The sequence below is a fragment of the Antedon bifida genome, chromosome 4, assembly GCF_963402885.1.
Source record: "Antedon bifida chromosome 4, ecAntBifi1.1, whole genome shotgun sequence".
NCBI lineage: Eukaryota > Metazoa > Echinodermata > Crinoidea > Comatulida > Antedonidae > Antedon > Antedon bifida.
Window position 1 is genome coordinate 1,515,997 of NC_136229.1, and position 17,904 is coordinate 1,533,900.

The following is a 17,904-nucleotide window of genomic DNA, read 5'->3' on the forward strand; positions in this document are numbered from 1 at the left end:
TGTTTAAAAATGGATTTTTACATTCTTTAGCATTCAAATCAATGTTAAAATTTAATTATCAACATTTTTAAAACAAATAATGTATTAAATTTAGGTAACCACATATTCACGTCTTCTGACTGAGCAAGATAACAAAGCTCTTGCGGAATCTACACAGCTTGATATGTCTGACATCAGTTTGGTCTCCCTACAAGAGTTCCAGTATGAACAACAGTTTTCTGTTAGAGTACAGTGAGTTAAAAACATCCTTTTTTATTTTTTTAATACTTTTTCTGTACTATACATACTGTTCTTTGCAAACATAAATACAATAATATCTAATATTTTTCTAAGGAAATTTTTTGATGCGGATACTGCAAAAGACAGATTATTATTAGTGCAATGCGATGCAAGTAGTGACACAACAAATCTGATTTCCTGCGCTTCCTATCGAGTGCAAGATGAACGAGAGAATGCATTTACTGCAGCCAGAGCTCGTGCCGTGGAAGAAGAGAAGAAGAAGAAAAGAAGCAAAGCTCATGTAGTCTTTGTTATTCAGCTTCCTCGGGTTAAGAGATGCTTTAATGGATTTCAAGGTACTGTATATACTGTGATTTAACAATATTTTAGGTTCAATAAAACATAAACTGAACAAATTAATTGATTTTTAGTTGCTGAGGAGGTTTTGGAAGTAAAGTCAAATTGGCCTCGAGATTGAGTGCAGTCAGATAATTTTCATTTCAAGAAAGCAGGAAGACAGCGGATAATATCTTTATAACTGTTTTTTTTAGGTGGACTATGGTCATCTGCTCACATCGATCACCTTCAACCGCCTAAAAAAAATTGTCCAGATGTTTCCAAACTTTTAGGCCGACCAATAAGTGTATTACTACTTTCAGTTCAAAAAGAACAGCAGAATAAAGAAATTGAAAGTATCGGCAAGAGTCGTGAAGATGAAGATGTCCCAATAATGGATCTAGAAAGTTCTCCACATGATGAAGTTTCTCTTGTCAATTTCGCAGCAGTTCTTGTTGACTGTATTCATCCAGCTATGGCAAGAATTATTGATCCTTCTGATCAACGACATAGATCGACAGAGCGTGTCCGTCTGTTAGTGCAACTTATAGAAGGAGCCTGTGCACATGGTACAAATTTATTAAGTCTTTCTTATGTTTTTATCAATTTCAAACTTTTAAGACCTATCCACTGAGTAATTTCGCATCGGCCCACCCCTTTTACAACCGGTGGTGGTAATTAGGCCTACCCAAGAGTGCTTACCATGCATGATTCACTTCTGTAGATACGCAAAACAATGCATGAGAAATTTAAGGTAATTGATCTGTATAAACACAATAACTGAATATAAACACACAGTTAAATTTAGTTATTCACATTTATTTATTTTTAATGGAAACTGGAAATTAATTCCTCATACAAACACAATACAATAGTATGTTAAGAAAGCTGAAACAACCTGTTTGGCTAGCTATTGTTCATGTTGTAGTTTAGAAAAACCAACAGCATGCCCATGTCATGATGATTTTTTGGTTTCATTCTCTTTTTTGTTTTTACTTATATTAATCTTTTGTTCAGAATTTATAAATTCAATGAAACATCTTATTGCCAGTCTCATAAAAGAGAAAGAAGGCAAAGAGAAAGAAGGCAGAGGACTAAATCCTTCAGATTGGTTAAGCAGAAAAGGTCTAGACATCAAGGAGGTTCAGGAGAGCGGGACATTTAGGTGAGTATTCATTTGACACCATTATTATACAGTAATTATTTTGGAATTAAAAAGTGCCATTAACTTGTTTAACTCATTGTTTCATATCTTATATAATAATCATTTAAAAAAGTTTAGCTTTGACATTGGCTTTTTAATGTTAATTGCTGTTTTCCTTGACGCAGACAAGCATGTTGGCAACGTTTAACATCAACTGTGGCCTCATTTCTGGCTGAAGTAATTGCTGCCTGTGACACCAGTAACAACCTCCACCTTCTGATGTCTGACCAAACAGACCATCATTGGGCTCACCGTCTTTGGCTTAATATATTCTCTTCCAAAGACTTGATGAATATGACCTATGACATGTGCCTTTCTCCTGAGAAAAAAATCCAGAGGTCAGAAGTACCGGTCTTGGAGCAAGGATTTGGTGGTAAATCATTCACAGCCAAATTCCCATTCTCTTGGATTGTGAAGAGAAAATTGGATGACATTTGGAAATTTGCATCTGAAGCAAAAGGTAGTTTCTTGTAAACCTACTGTACACTTCAATTTGATACTTGCAATGTAATTAAGGCCAAGTTATAATATTTTGAAGCCAACAAGTTTAAAGATAATATTTACACAAAATAAATTATGTTTGATAGGTGGAGCAGAAAAATCAGCAGATCAGCAGTTCTTGCGGAACATACAAGAATCAGAGATTGGAAAATTCCTCCATGTTGCCATGACTACTGGTAGCAGTAAAGATGTTATTCAAAGCTACATCTCGGACTTTGTCAGCATGGCTTGCAAGACGACACAAGTTGATGAATACATGGTATGTATTTAACATTCTTGGAATCTTGTAGGTGATCAAAAATTAATCTACATTCAAATTTGTTTCGTTTCACAGAATGGAAGATAGCACCATCTTCTGTTGAGTAAAGTGTGAATGTAGCTTTAATTTTGATGAATCTAACCTTCTCATTTTTTTTTATTTTGTTGCCACAATTTCGGTGGATTTTTGTTTTTGTTTATGTGTTTATGAATTTTTTTGAAAAGCTACATTCACATGAAATATGCGACATCATTCAATTTTCCATTATTTAATCAACTGTGGCATTTAAATGTAGCTTTTCCTCAGTATTGCACTGTTTGCTTCTATAAATCCAAAATTTAATTTTGATTTGTTTTATACCTATAATCAAGAAGTCACAATACAATACATAATGACGTACTGTCAGTTCTGTAATTTAAAGATGTATTGTCCCCCAAAAACATGAAAAATGAAGATTAATTAAATCAGACTTTGAATATGTTATTTTGTAGTTTTAATAAAGTTAATCACTTCCATAGAAAAAAAACGAAAAAAAATTATGTTTTCACTTGTAAAATGACAAAATAAATGGTTAAATTCAACCAAAAATCCATTGGCTGGCAATTGACCATTTTTTGCTTTAAATTACATTTTTTCAGGTAAACACAATTTTTTTGGATCCAATTTTTTGGTCAAAGTGGATAACTATTATGTTACATTAAAATGGAATATTAAAAAAAAAATTGTTTACGAATTATTTTTTCAGGGGGACAATACATCTTTAAGTGAATGGTGGAATGATTAAAGTAATCAATGGCTAACCTTTCTTAATTTTATATCAATAGCTTATCTGCCAACAGTTAAGTAACTCATCTTTGTCAATTGTACAAAACCTTGGTGGTCGAGTTGAAAGTGTTGACCTTGTTGCTGGTGTGCATTTGGCCTTTATCAAGTTGCAAGCAAGATTTGAACACTTTTCACAGATCGTTGAACTATGCCCAGGTGTTTTGACAAAACTAGAAGAAGAAGAAGAGATTAAAAGTGAAGGAGAAATGGTATGAATCATTTAATAATAAAGTTGCCACATTTTACTTTTTTTTTAGAGACTGTCAGTAACATGAAGGGACAGTATGCTCATTTTGAAATAGCATTATAATTGAAGGTGCAGTGTGGAATTAGCACCAAACCTACTGAATTTAAAATTAAATATATTTGTTTGTGTTGTAGACACTCGACATAACAAGTCTAAAATATGTATTGGACAGTTTCAAGTATAAAGAAAAGAGTCTCAATCAAGATTTTCGCACACAAGAAGGACAACGGAAATGGCTGAAAGAAATACATATTGTGTTTCCATTGGTTCAGAGAGTGATGGAATTGTTTAAGAAAGACAATGGGATTTACAGTGAAAGAAACGAAATAATTCTAGATGAATGCAGGTACATTAACTAACTACCTAACAAATGATTCTTCCTCATGTTGCAGGATCAGGGGGAACTTTTATATAACACAATTGTATTTATGTAAAACAATAAAATACACAATTCATTTTCCAAATTTGATGGTAAAGGATAGGTAGAAAAGTAAGTGGGGTAGGGATGCAAAATAAGCTCAGCTATAAATGACCCTACCATGTCAAAAGTTCAGGTCTTTTTGTAATAGCCATATTTCAACATTTTGTCAGATGTTTATGGTCGAGGATAACAGTGATGAAGCTTTTCTTTGAGCATGTCTCTTTGCCAAATGATGAGTTTGCACAATTGATCTCACAACAGTGCAAGACAATGTGGATGGTATGTATAGACTTTTCTAGAATATTGTTTGTTTACAGCTTAGTTTAACTCCTTTGAAGTAATAAAAATAATAAACAAATTTGTATAAAAATGACAATAAAAGAAATAACAGAGTGAATACAATGATTACATAACAAACTTATGCGATAATTATATATCATTTTTCGGTCACTAATATCGACACATGATGCGTAATTAACCAATCAAACGGCAAGAATACAAGCAGATGTATTATAACAATTAATATTTATATTAATCATTCAAAATTGTGAGTTTTATTGCAGGCACTAGGAGAACAAGCAAATTTGAAGACAGATAAGTCGATAGTCATTTTGGTTAATATCCTGAATGGCATGAACAAGAAAGCTGGTAAAGCTTATTATGAGTAAGTAACTATTTTATTTACGGATTCATTTATTTTATTTACATATTAACAATTTTACTGTGATTGTGATTTTCTCATTTGCAATATTATTATTTATAAAATGCATTCAAGGATGAAGCCAATCAGAGCGCTCAAAGGTGCGCAGCAAAATAGCATAACAGTATCGCGTATGGCAGATTATCAATCGCACTAATTTTCATCTGTTCCGCAGCCCCTTTTAAAATCAAAACAAACATACCACTAATATATCTTGTCATTTCTGGTACACAACTGTTTTGCTAGGCCTAGGCTAGGCAGTGATTTGGTCGAGGTGCGAAGCTGAAGGGAAATACAGTCCTATATATTATATATAGTCCTGAGAAATGCATCTTCATTTAAAGATTTAAACCTATTTTTGCTATTTCCGAGGATATTGACAGCTTTGAGGAGAGTTTTCATCAATCACAAGATCTTTGGTGAAAATTATACTTTTATAGGGTGCTATGTAAGCATAGACATAAATAGGTTAGGTGAAATATCATTGTAATATAATTTACTAATACCAACTTTAGAAGAAGAATTGGTGGATTGTGGCCATTGAACCTGATTATCATCTGTGGGAAAGACGCATGTGCGCCAATTAAACCATGCAGTGTATTGATTTTGAGCAAAAGTAGAGGAAAAAGTCATAGACTCTAGTACAGTGTGGTTGAAAATACAGAACAATTCAAATGAATTTAAACTTGTGATTGAACCATAAAAAATTAACATTTACTAGTTATACTTTTATTGTTTAAAACTGCTATTAATTTCTAAGGAGTGGAATCCATGAATGTGGATTTTGTGAAGAAAGCATTGCAGATCCTGTCATGCTCCCATGTAAGCCAAAACAACATGTATTCTGTAAGAAGTGCGTAGAAGAATACTTCAAAACAGCAAAAGCTAAAAGATGTCCAACATGCAAGACAGAATATCCTCGAGATTTTGTATGTAAAGTAAAATCTCAAGTAAGGTAAGGACATGTCATACAATTTTTACTTGTTTTGCCACCGACATATTATCATATAAATCTGTGTTGAGCAGACTTATTCAAAATTTAAGGTATTCAGTCAATCCATTCTACTGGAAATGTTTAAAAATTGTGTGAAATTGAAATATAATGTATTGAAACAAACTTAGTATATAGATTTTTTCCTTTGAATTTTAGTGAGGTTATTGCAAAGCACAACACATTTAGACAGTGCTGTAACTCGTTCTTCATGGAAGTCATCTCGCAGCTTTGTTTTGCGGATGGAACGCCACCAAGTAAAGAGGTCATCAAGAGGTTGCTAGGATATGTTACAATCGATTCAAAGAAACAGAAGCAACCTGCCACCAAGAAGGTGTCACCATTTCCAGAGGATTGCATCGATCCAAATCCTGTTGTCAGATCGTTTCTACTTCAGCTCTTACTTCAGTCAAAGTGAGTTCTTAAATATGTATTTGTTATGATAGCATTAGTGACAATAAAGGGTATTACAATTTCAAAGCAATTAGTTTACCTCTCATTTTTTGCATCAAACTCTTGAAATAAAATTATAGCAAAAATTGTAACAAACAAATATTTAACTGACTCTAGTACACAAACTCTGCAAAGCCTGAATTGGTTGAACCTAAATAAAAGACTGTATATAAATGAAGCTATTACTATGTTTAAAATTATGAATAACTTCTTGCACCTCCATATTTAATAAATAAATTTAAAAACAATTACTATAACTAAGTCAAATTTAATAGTACCAAAAAAAACTACAAAAAAGAAGCTTATCATATAGAGGTTTGGAATGAGCTAAAAAGTGAAGGTTAATTATGATAAAAAGAGAAAAAGACCTGGTATTTTCACTGAAAAGTTACGGTTAAATCTATTTGTTTGACGATCGATTAAAAGCGGGCCGCTTAAATGATTAGAATCGATTTATTTTTCACATTTTTAACCGTTAAAGACAGAAAAAATGATCATATGTCTATATAGTATTATTTTTACGTAAAATGTAGTTTGTGACCTTAAGTAATTAGATTGAAAAAACAGAAAGTATTTTTAAGGTCTTTTTTTTGTGTTAGTTTTCTTTTAAGCATGGCCTTACTGAAAAATAAATTTAATTGAGTTAAGTTTCCGTGATTAAAAAAAGCTTTATTATATTATCACTGATAAAACATTATTGTGACATTTCACAGCCTTGAACAAGTAAAAGAACATGTAGAAGGATATCTTAAAAATTGCAAATCATTTATGAAAGACTCTAATGCTGTTAGCATCTGCACATTGTTTATAAACTGTTTAGAGGTATGTACAGTATCTATTGCAATCAGCTAAATGACCATGAGAACATTTGCTGCTTTACTCGTTGTTTTTACCTTATTAGATATTCTTCATTGTCATTTTAAGATTTGTTTAGACTTAAGATTACCCCCATGTTAATTGAATAACTGCATTTGGCACAACTCCACCCCCCCCCCCCCCCTCCTCCAGTTATTACAGTTAAGCCACTGTACACTTACATGAGTCACTGTCACAATGAACTATGTCTTTTCGTTTAAAATGTTAACCTAATTTTTTTTTTTTAGGACACATACTATTCAGGCGTGTCTCAAGACTCTGCTGATAATCAAATCTGTGAGCTCATACAAGATGCTCATAACAAACTTCAAAGTGCTCAAGTATTCTTTACAAGACCGAATACTGATGATAGGGGTTCATTAAGTGTTCAATTACTTGAAGCCATAGCACAGATACGGTTTGCTTTTACAATTCTTATTGATGTCGTAAAGCAACATCATGATTTTATAAACATCAAACGTCAGGTAAATTTTATGATAGTCACAAATTTAAGATAATATAATTACTTTTTTTATGCACCATTCTTTAGGTATAGTCACAATGCTTGATATTAGTGTATGCTTAGTTTCGTTTAAGTTTTTACTTTTCTTTCTTTGGATGCACCATTAGGTATTGTCTAACATCGGCTGATGCAAAAGTCTTATCCAATAAAATATCATCATTAGTATTATTATAGTACAACAAGCACTGAAAATAATGATGTAATTATCAAAGCATTTTAAATTTAGAATATATGTAGATATAGGATCTGGTTTTGCATATTATACATTGTTTTTTAATTCTTGAAATGAATAGGAATAATCAATATTATGGGATGTTTATTTATTTTTTTTTTTTTTTAGTTAAGCAAGCTACTTAATGAAGCATGTGAGTTTTGCAAGGAGAACAAGCAAGCTCAACTGTACTTAGTGAGATACATGTACAAGGCTTATGGTAGAGATGCTATAAACCAACTCAAAGATGATGTCCAGTTAGACTGGATCTTACCAGATGAGCTGAAAGTTCAGGTTTGTTTATTTGGGTTTTTTTCTCAGATGTTACATTTGATGGATAATATATCTCCTTAATACTAATTATGCTTACAATAGGACAAGATAAGTATACAAAGTGTGAAATTCTTACATAAGTATATTCCTGCTTCAGAACATTTCTATTTAAAAAAAAAATATTTTCTTGATCTGGAAACCATTTCCACCTTTGACTTATAATTAAGAAAAGTCTTACTTTAAGATTTAATTGATTACCACAGGAACAGAGTATTCCAGATTATTTTGTCATTGTTGGCGATACGTACAAAAGCATTCGGGAAGCTGTTGGTGAATGTGTGGTGGACAAAGACTTTAAGAAAATGTCTAAAGTGATTCTGGTATGTTTAAAACATTTACACTTTTTAATTCTACAGTTAGTTCCTATTGCACTCTATTTCATTATATAATATTTTGGTAATATTGGTTTGGAATCTGATGATTTTGGTAATGGCTAACATAGTCTACTAGTCTATGAAATATTTTATTAAAAGAAATGTTTTATATATCATTGATTAATTTTGTTTAATTTAGCTGTTTTTATTCATGTAGAATGTAAAAGGAGAAGAAAAACAAAAAGAAGTCTGCTTGCTTCTTTCCTTGTTTAGAGAGATAACAATGAACGCTGCAACACAAGTAGAAGCTAAAATGATCAGTTTAGAGGTACAGAGCTACAATTTCTGCATCATGCAATATATTGTACTTACTGTGTGACCTGTCTGACATATTCATTTTTTATTTTAACTTCAATTGAGACAAAAGTGTCCAATGTACAAATGTGCCATCATATATTGTTTTAATAAAGTGACATTTTTTTTTTTTTTATGTAAAACAGAACTTCGGAAAAGTGCTTCAGAATTTTCCATTCCTCAGAAATAAGGTAGATTTTTAAAATGAAAATACTTTTTATAGTTGATTTACATGTCTAGGCCTACTGTTGCTTTTTTGTGTCTTTGGCAAAGATGCTCGCTAAATTTACTTAGTCTATGAGATGTTCAACCGGTGTATATTAAAGATATATTGTCTCCCTGAAATAATAATGTTTTTGTATTTTTTTTTACACAAAAAAATAGTCAAATTGGCTGCTAGCCAATGGGTTTTTGTTTTTGTGTTTGTTTTGTCTTTTTATAAGTAATTAAGAACACAATTTGTTTTATTAAAACTACAAAAATGGCCTATTCAAAATCTGATTTTATTGATTTTTGGGAGAGAATACATCTTTAATACAAATATACAATGTTTGGACAATTTTCTCATTGTTTGCAGGTTGTAGCAGACACACTGTTAATGAACAGGAATGAGCATCATGTTCTTAGAGTTATGCCAGATTCGAGCCATCAAGACTACTGTATTCAGGGGGCTGTGACTCACCTCCAAATTGTTCTTAGTGTAGTTGATCGGAAATCACTAACACAGTGCCTTGCTACATTGATGAGAGATCCATCACAAATGCAGGTAAGATTATTTCTTTCTTTTTTTTTGGCATTGACAAATAATAATATTAATTGTACCGTTCACACTGTAATTTTTTATATCTATATTAGATCAGAATTTTCTATTAAAACAAATTAATATAAAAACAAACAATGAGGCAAGCCATTATTCTATTATTTCAAAATTTATTTACAGTTAAGGTATGGAAATCTGGTCAGATATCTTGTACATTTAGAAGTCATAATGCTTATGTTTTGTTGCATCACACACAGTTTGAATTGATTAAATTCTCACAATACATCCAACAAATTACTGCTAAATTGTTTAATTTATAAGCTGCAAAAAAGCACAGAGTCTCAAAGTGGTGTAAAAAACAGGTGAAAATGGAGAAAGCTAAAGTCTATGCCAGCACCCAAACCAAAGAATGGGGATACGCCTTTGTTGCTAAATAGAGTTCGAACTAATGAACTGCAGTTACCACCTGTGAGTCAATATAAGTCTCCTTATGACTCGGTTACCACCTGCTGTACTGGAATTTAAAGCTTTTTTTAATCTTATTTCATTGCAGAATTCATATTTACCAGCAATGCCACAAGATGAGAGAATGGAATCTGTGAAAGCAATTCGCCAATCAAGTAATGATCAGAACTTGACCTGGTATGGTAAGTCAATATAAAGACCACTTCTATAGGATTTATAAGGTTAATGGTCCAGGTACAAGTGCTGGTTCATACTGTCTGACACTGACAAATAATAGTGTTTTGATTAAATCTGTTGTTTTGTTTTATATAGAATGCCCAAATGGTCACATTTATGCTATAGGAAATGTAAGTAAACATTAATATCTAAACAAAATTAAAGATGTCAATACTACAATAACAATATTACAATAGAGTCACAAAATTGTATATCATGACAGGATGATTTTATGTTGTTGATATATAGATTGTATAATAAACAATATTTTGTTCCATCTTGGTCAGTTTGCCAAATCTTACTACAACATTTATTATTATGTTATGACATCTAATACAATTTTTTTACCTTTTTTAGTGTGGCGAGCCAACTTCTAGTGGAAATTGTCCGGAATGTAACTTACCTATAGGAGGGAGCTCATATCAATTGCATGATGGCAACAAGAAAAAGGACATAGCTTCAATGTAAGTTTGAACATATGTTTAGCAAATTGTTCACTTTTTCTAGGCCTAGACTGGTAGTATAGTGGTATATTGTTGTCAACCATAATAGTAAACAATTTAACACTACAATTTATATAGCATACAGCCAAATCATACTTCATATCTGCAATTGATAGAATTTTAGAGAGAGATCAGTCTGTTAAATATAACCCTTGCTGCTCAAAATTGCTTTTACTTTTTAATCTTGTGTTATACTCAAAATAATAATAGTTAATACTAATCAAATTAAACTTAATTAATCAGTATAGCAATTACTAAAATGAAACTTTTTTTAGGTGTGATAAAACATCAAAAGGTCATGTGCTTGGCGACGCACAGTCACATGGTAACCAGATAGTTTGTGAAAGAACAATGAACTGTGTAACAACTGCTATTGTGCGATTCCTGTTGCATAGCAGCATGCTACTGGGTACAGAATGTGAACATGGACCTCAGGTAGAATCTTTATATAAAATATAACATTACTTTCTTCTTTCAAATACAATAGCAACATTTTGATTTCACATAGCACTACATGACTATTATTGAGTCTAACGGAGCATGCTCATATTTTTCTGAGCATGTGCAAAATTACATTTCAACACAATATGAATATTATTATAGTACGATCATGAATGGAAAGGTTGCAACAAAATAAACATAACGATATATAATGATGGGCTTATTCTTTATAATATTTTCTAATTTTTACCAATCTTGGAGAAGGTCATACTGTATGAATGCTGCAGAGAACTATTACAATTACAGGAATATATATGTGTAAATAAATCGGCCGATTAAATTTCATTTTAGTCATTATTGAAACTCTTCTAAATTGTTATTATCGTCTATTGACTTCTTCCTTTTCACTTTAATATAAATTGCTTAAAATCTGGTTTTTATTTTAAACAATTGATATAGGCCTATAATATAATTTGATAAAATATGCCATATTGTGTATCTGAACAGAAACCTAACATTTTCATTTTTTTCATAATAACCTTGTGTTTCTTGTGTTTTTTTTTAAGCCAATAAACCGTATAATTCAACCAGATCCACATAATGTCCTTGAGTTTCTATGGAGACATCTACATAATGATGTGCGACTGTTGTCAGTAGCAACAGGCAAAAGCAGGGATGACTGTATCTTTATTCTGCATAAAGTCATTGACAACATTTTCCAAACAAAAGTTGCAGGTATAATCAACATTTTGGGTTTTGGTCAGGGTATGGTCAGAGGTTAGAAAATATGAAATAGTCAGTCAGTAGCAACATAAGGGTGAGGGTACAGATAAATTCTTGTTTCAACCATTACAGTAATGATATATTATCATGTAAATTGCCAATGAATTTCTGATAACATAACTTTATTTGTTTAATACACCAAGTGTATAGTACCAAGATTTGATTTCAATAATCAACATGCATTTGAATGTAGGTTAGGTCACATTGATAAATATTGTTCATTTTTTGTAGATGATTTACAATCTGGTTTTCATCAACTGCTAACATCAAAGAATTGTAGAAAAGCTTGGGAAGAAAACTTTACAGCAGCATACATAAAACCTGCACTTCAGGTAACAGAATGAAGAAAATAACAAGATGCTGATGACTTTTTTGTTACCAGGAATGTAATTGGTCTTGGTTGAAGTGGAATAGCCAACTAGCCTCTTATTTTCATGAAGTTTTTTTCTCGCAACCAGTTTCTTCTATCTGATTTACCACCCCACCTGCACTCACTCTTTTAATTTAGCTTTGTCCCTCAAAATTAATATTTGTTTTGTTTCCTATCTCTATCTAGGATCTTGACGAAATGATCAATGAATCAAACAAGACATTAAGCGAGGACAAACGCCTTAGCAACGACCCCTTAATGTGTCTGCTGAATGCAACAATTGAGCCTGAAGACCTTGGTAAACTGACTGACACATCCCACGTTTGGCAGCATCGTAGTCGCATCACAATATACAGCATCCATCAAGCTTTGGAAAATGAACAAGATGATGATAACTTGCTTGTACTTAAACATTTCATGGAAAAGGTTTGTAAGATGATGACAAAAGTAAAACTAATGGTGCTGTAATTATTAATTAATTTAAGAGTTCTCTGGCCTCAAAAGTCACATTGATACTTTCTAGTGCTATGTAAGTAACCATGGACATTTACTAAGCAACTTGTATAAATCGTTAAAACTGTTAGGTTCTTGCAGTAGTACAGTAATTCATTTTTGTTCACTATGAAACATATTGTCATTAATGCTGACCAACATTTAAAAAAAAATATAAGTGTAGGGTATTACTAATGTTTTTTTTGTGCAGGAAAAGCATTTAAGATTTGTGCGATATCTACCAGACATTGTACAATTACAACGTCTACTAATCAACAAGTTCAACCGACATATTGATGCATCTGAAGCAATCAACTTAACCATTTCAACATTTATGAACCAACTCTCTGGTAATTATTTTTCCTTATATTTGTTTTTTTTATTAAACTTATTAATAAGCTGAATTAATTGATATTTATTTCTATCTATTTTTATCTGTTATTTAACTATTTGATATTATTCTCCATCTCAGTGTGATCTTTACATAGATATCATAAAACTGAATTTTATTGGTCACATTTTTGGTAAATTTCCATTAGATACAGTTTATAATAATAAAAGTTGTTTGTTTTAGGGTTGGAAAAGGCAGAGTTTAAACGTTTGATTGACACGTTCATCCATGCATGGAATTCTCTTAGACAAGATGTTGCAGCAATAGGTAAAATTCTCCCTTTATATTAAAACTGTTTATATTATATTTCTTACTGTATATTATTTCTTGTGATGTAAGGCCCAACAAAACTGAATTGTTTTAATACTTGAATAAAAGAAAAAATATTGACTGTTAATTAATAATTTCAGTAAAACTACCAGTTCCAAAGGAATGCTTTTTGGAAAATGTGACGTACAACAGCGAAATAGCAATACTGTTGCCAACAAGACAGGAATATGGACTCTGTTGTATTGGTCTTGTAGATTTTCTTGTAGCTACACAAAATGAATTTCTTGGAAGATATCAAAACATCCGAAATGAGCATCTAAGGTTAGTCTGTCGTCTGGTATTTTAATAGTATTATAGATCTTAAGAGTTAGCAATGCAATATAACTACTGTATCAAACAGCATTTATTATTTACCAGATAATTTCTGGACAGCCTAACCTGTATCCCTGAACCATTTTTTTTTTCTGATTTCTTTTTTTGTCATTTTTATTGTTTCAGCAAAGTTGAAAAGAAAGCGGACTTACTACAATCGCATTTGATTGCCTATGACCCAGACCGTGATTTGCTACCGTTAATTTTGTCGCAATGTCAGTATATAGTAAGACCAATGGTAGGAAACCGAGTTGAATATAACCTGACTGGTCTGGAGCTCCAAGTAATCGAAAGATTTATAAGGGGACGTGCATTTATCAATTGCAAATTTGACCAACTTTTATTCCGCCGAGATGTTCGAAATGCTGCTATCTTTGAGAATTTGCGAAATAATATCCCTCAGGTAAAATGGAGCTTTTTTGTAGTGACTTTCTTTAAGGTTACAAATACAAATACTATATATTTTTGTTATTATTTTACTGTATTTATACCAAATTATATACAAGTATAAATTGATTTCACCCTGCTAAAATACAAGGTTTTGATCAATCAAGATTTTGAAAATCTTGTAAAAGAGTACCATTTTCTACTCCTAAAAAACTTTATTTTCAACTTGCAGGAAGAATTTTCATCAAAGGCTCTACAATGCAGTATCCTAGCTGAACTTAAGTCATACCAAGACCTATGTGGATGCTTAGCTTCATTGGACATTGCTATTGGTTTCCTTGCCAACTACAAGCCAGAGGGCGGCATGTTAATCAATGACTACTTACGAGATAAACTTGCTATGCCACAGAACAAAGGACTAAAAAGTGCTACAGTAAGAAATATACTTTTCTTTTAATTAATTACTTTTTACTTTATTATTGTTCGATGTTATTTTATTTAGAATACAAAAACAAGAAAGTAGCATTAACAGTATACAAATTCGAAGTACTGTATTATACAAGGATTATCATAAGTGAATCGAATCACAATTGAACAAACCACTCTTTTAGTGTTTTTCTCACCCATGTAAATTGAAATCTTATCTCATATCAACTATAATATCTATTGGTGATCCCTTGATATTTCTATTTCCAGCAGTTATTTTCATTTTCCGGTCACCTTCAGAATTACATAAAGTTTTGATTTTGTACATATTTTTACTAACATGTATAACTTCTCCAGTTGACTTGTTAAAGTTGCAACAACCTGGCACGCTTGGTTGAGCCGGGAACTCAAAACGTCTATTGTAAAAGATTCTCCTGTTTGTACCAACCTTTATTAGTACAATTATTAACAACTTCATAGGCTATAATTTCTCCAATAATATTACAACTGATCATTTCATTCATTCGCGTGAATAAACTTAAACATGAGAGTTCTTTGATCTTCATCTATTACCTTGTTTCAAGTAAGAAAAAGATCTTTTTCAAATCTCTCAAGACGGTTTAAATCTCTTGGATTACATAACTTTGTGATTGATAAATTTAGACAATCGACATCTTTAATCACTGAATCAAAAAATTACGCTTAATTAGGAAAAACTTTAGCTTTTATCACATTACCATTATCTTTATAGGCATCCCGCCAATGCAGCCTGAAACATGTACTGGCCCTTTGGCAGCTACTTGCAATGGAAAAAGCTGTGAGACTTATCAATAACTCTCAGGTAAACATAGATAGGAATTAGCAATGAAAAGGAACATGAAAAATCCCAGTCTGTGCTGTCATGCTTAGCTTAGTACTCTTAGCTTTCTTTAACCATATACCAGTTTAGAACAAGATATTTTTGCAACTTTCAGGATCCTTTTGATGGGATTGGTGAAGATTATCGACAAAAACTGAACGATGAAGACAAAAATAATCTGATAGTTGAACTAAGGTTCACTAAATTGGATCAGCTTTGTGGGGAACTTTATGAGTATATTGTATTGAATCTAAGTCACCAATCAGAAGAAGACAGGACCAAATGGACGTAAGTTTATATTGTTCCCCAAGGCTTCCTCGAATTGGTCAGGGGCCATTTAATACTCATACGTACACACTTACTTCAACTCACTCTTAAACATACTCGTATACACACTCACACATTTACTCATACTCACACACTTACTTAAACTCACTTCTAAACATACGCGCACACCTACTCATACTCGCAAACTTACACATATATCATACATAACATACAATCACTAACTCGCACACATAGGTTATTTTGCTCACAGGTCATGTGAAAACTTCTCTAACGAAATGTATATTTTCAGAATTTCTGAGACCTTGGAACCATACTATGATGATAAACATGCGTATGCTGAAATTACTGGACTGGACAGTTTACCAGAGAACATAACCCTAAGCCATGCCGTAGACGCATGGAAGACCATTGCTCAACTTTACTCTACACAGGAGTGATGTAGAAATTACTGGACTGGACAGTTTACCAGACACCGTAACCCTAAGCCATGCTGTGGACACATCAAAGACCATTGCTCATCTTTACTCCTTTAGTAGATAGTAAATAGCCTAGACTATTATTTTTAAATAGTGAAACATTTTTATGATACACATTGTTTCAGTCTTGAATTATAATTTTAAAATGCATAAATACATTATAGACCTACATAAAAATGAATGTAGGTTCAATTCTATTCATTTTCATTCATAATAATACTTGTTGGCAACAATTCAGCTTTCTATTTTGTATTCATATATAAATTAATTATGAGAGAAAATGGCAATCTGAAAGAATGTTGGTGATTCATATATTGTGTTGATTAGATAAATGACTAAAACTATATTACAAACAACTAAAATATCAATCATGTTGGACAACAGTATGCATCACAAATATACATAAGAAACTAAATAAATAAAGTTCTAAAAGTCATAAACAGACCTTGGGAGAGAAATTTAGTAATTAAGTAGTAGTAAGTTAAGTAAGTAGTTTTTATTTTAGATCTGCATACATTCAAATATTACATTCAAAGTCAACTAATGAATGAGAATGAGAATATGCAGATGGAAATAATGTCTTTCATCATGTTTTAATCATGTCTTTTGTTAATTAATTATTTCTATTGTGAAACTAAGGGTTTATCCTTGTTTCTAATACGAGACCACTTCACATACCTCTACTACTCTAAACTAATACCATTCTAATTTGTGAAAACAATTTTATCTGGTTTCAATGTATTAATATTGATCTTAGTGATCAATACATATTACCATACTTATTGTTTGTTTTACTGATACCTGTAATTGTTTCTTTTGTTTTTCTTCTCATTTGTTGTATATCATATTTGATTATGAATTACCTTCCCTCTGTCCCTATTATCATATTCATTAACAATGTACTGTACATATTATTAGTAATGTTGACATGAAAGTTTAATCATAGACATACGCATGATGTATGTTTTATCTCATTTAAAGCAGTGCAATTATAGAAATAATTATTTTTTAATAATTAATTAGTTTTACTATCTTTTACTTCTATTTGATATTTTCATTGACATAAAATATTTGAGATCTAATTTGTACTTGAAATAAATGACTTATTATCAATAATTTTTTAGTAATAATGTTTTGTCCTTATGATGTTTAGACTAATGTTATTCATTTGGAGTTCCGCAGCATTTCTTCAATGTGCAGTGTTTTCTGATAGCTTTAAATGAATTTTGGATTCCAAATTTCAATTTCTAATTATATATTTACAACATATGTGACCTTTAAAAAAAAACTGAAAGGAATCTGCCTCAATTTTATTTGTTATGTTTTTGATTGATTTCATTTTTATTTGGTAACTTTAGCTTGAACAATTTAAGATTATCGCCGTACTCTTATCATGTCAACATTTTTTTCGCGCCTGTCAGTTGTGGTCCGTTGCTCAAAGCGCTTATATTTGAGTCGAAAATTCGGTGTCGACATAAGCGCACCTTCATAAATGATTAATATTAAGAATAATAATAAAATATATGAGTTTTCTTGTATAGCGCCGAATTCCAACGAATGGATCATTGCGCATCAATATTTTTCATAATCGATCAGTTCTCAAATAAAAATAAACACTTGGTTATATATCAGAATATATTGAAATTGGAGCCCGGAGCG

General features: G+C 31.5%; 2 protein-coding genes across 2 annotated transcripts; both read left to right on the forward strand.

Annotated features, from left to right (window-relative positions):
• Positions 1-949: 949 nt before the first annotated feature.
• On the forward strand, positions 950-3,303 carry LOC144840852 (E3 ubiquitin-protein ligase RNF213-like). The gene is made up of 5 exons (XM_078696899.1): positions 950-1,124; positions 1,573-1,720; positions 1,885-2,219; positions 2,347-2,519; positions 3,265-3,303. The coding sequence occupies exons 1-5, from the start codon at positions 950-952 to the stop codon at positions 3,301-3,303; spliced, it is 870 nt and encodes a 289-aa protein (XP_078553025.1).
• Positions 3,304-9,440: 6,137 nt separating this feature from the next.
• LOC144840621 (E3 ubiquitin-protein ligase rnf213-alpha-like) lies at positions 9,441-16,561 on the forward strand. The gene is made up of 16 exons (XM_078696501.1): positions 9,441-9,512; positions 10,060-10,153; positions 10,284-10,318; positions 10,545-10,651; positions 10,966-11,125; positions 11,698-11,866; positions 12,146-12,246; positions 12,471-12,710; positions 12,988-13,126; positions 13,351-13,434; positions 13,578-13,758; positions 13,936-14,212; positions 14,429-14,629; positions 15,374-15,463; positions 15,597-15,769; positions 16,059-16,561. The coding sequence occupies exons 1-16, from the start codon at positions 9,489-9,491 to the stop codon at positions 16,204-16,206; spliced, it is 2,223 nt and encodes a 740-aa protein (XP_078552627.1). The 5' UTR covers positions 9,441-9,488; the 3' UTR covers positions 16,207-16,561.
• Positions 16,562-17,904: the final 1,343 nt, after the last annotated feature.

What these genes read in the sequence shown, in the direction of transcription:
- LOC144840852 (XM_078696899.1), top strand. Translation starts at nt 950, where the DNA reads ATGGATCTAGAAAGTTCTCCACATGATGAAGTTTCTCTTGTCAATTTC. An exon ending in ATTTGCATCTGAAGCAAAAG is followed by an intron (nt 2,220 to 2,346) that starts GTAGTTTCTTGT and finishes TATGTTTGATAG; the next exon opens with GTGGAGCAGAAAAATCAGCA. An exon ending in CACAAGTTGATGAATACATG is followed by an intron (nt 2,520 to 3,264) that starts GTATGTATTTAA and finishes TTATTTTTTCAG; the next exon opens with GGGGACAATACATCTTTAAG.
- LOC144840621 (XM_078696501.1), top strand. Translation starts at nt 9,489, where the DNA reads ATGAGAGATCCATCACAAATGCAG. An exon ending in TTAAACATTTCATGGAAAAG is followed by an intron (nt 12,711 to 12,987) that starts GTTTGTAAGATG and finishes TTTTTTGTGCAG; the next exon opens with GAAAAGCATTTAAGATTTGT. An exon ending in AAGGACTAAAAAGTGCTACA is followed by an intron (nt 14,630 to 15,373) that starts GTAAGAAATATA and finishes TTATCTTTATAG; the next exon opens with GCATCCCGCCAATGCAGCCT.